This window comes from Diaphorina citri, unplaced genomic scaffold, assembly GCF_000475195.1.
Source record: "Diaphorina citri unplaced genomic scaffold, Diaci psyllid genome assembly version 1.1 scaffold95723, whole genome shotgun sequence".
Taxonomy (NCBI): domain Eukaryota; kingdom Metazoa; phylum Arthropoda; class Insecta; order Hemiptera; family Psyllidae; genus Diaphorina; species Diaphorina citri.
This window is the reverse complement of record NW_007472682.1, coordinates 1-316: the sequence shown is the minus strand read 5'-3', so window position 1 is coordinate 316 and position 316 is coordinate 1. Positions and strand designations below refer to the sequence as shown.

General features: G+C 54.4%; 1 protein-coding gene across 1 annotated transcript; it reads right to left on the bottom strand.

Moving 5' to 3' along the window:
* Positions 1 to 26: 26 nt before the first annotated feature.
* Positions 27 to 303, bottom strand: LOC108254433 (the record flags this gene model as incomplete). Its single annotated transcript, XM_017449422.1, has 1 exon — positions 27 to 303. A coding segment is annotated over one exon (277 nt), but the record flags the coding sequence as incomplete, so codon positions are not given.
* Positions 304 to 316: the final 13 nt, after the last annotated feature.

Sequence of the window (316 nt, the reverse complement as noted above, 5' to 3'; positions counted from 1 at the left end):
CAGGTCACTGCCACCCCCGGAGTAACCTCCCCTGGCATTGTTACTAAAGCCGTGACTATCACCACCAAATCCACTGTTGAAACCACCGCCATATTCCCCTGAACCGCTGCCTCCATCGTCCTTATGGTTTTGTGTCTTGTAGCGGATGAAGTACACTTCAGGCTTGTTAGGTTTGTGCAGGGGAGGTGCAGGGATATGAATGGGCGGGGCAGCCTCAGGCTTCGGATGAAGAACATAGATGAGCGTCTTGTCAGACTGTGGTGATAGGAGGGGCGGTATAACCGGAACCTCCTGCTTCGGAGGGTTCGGTGCCTTG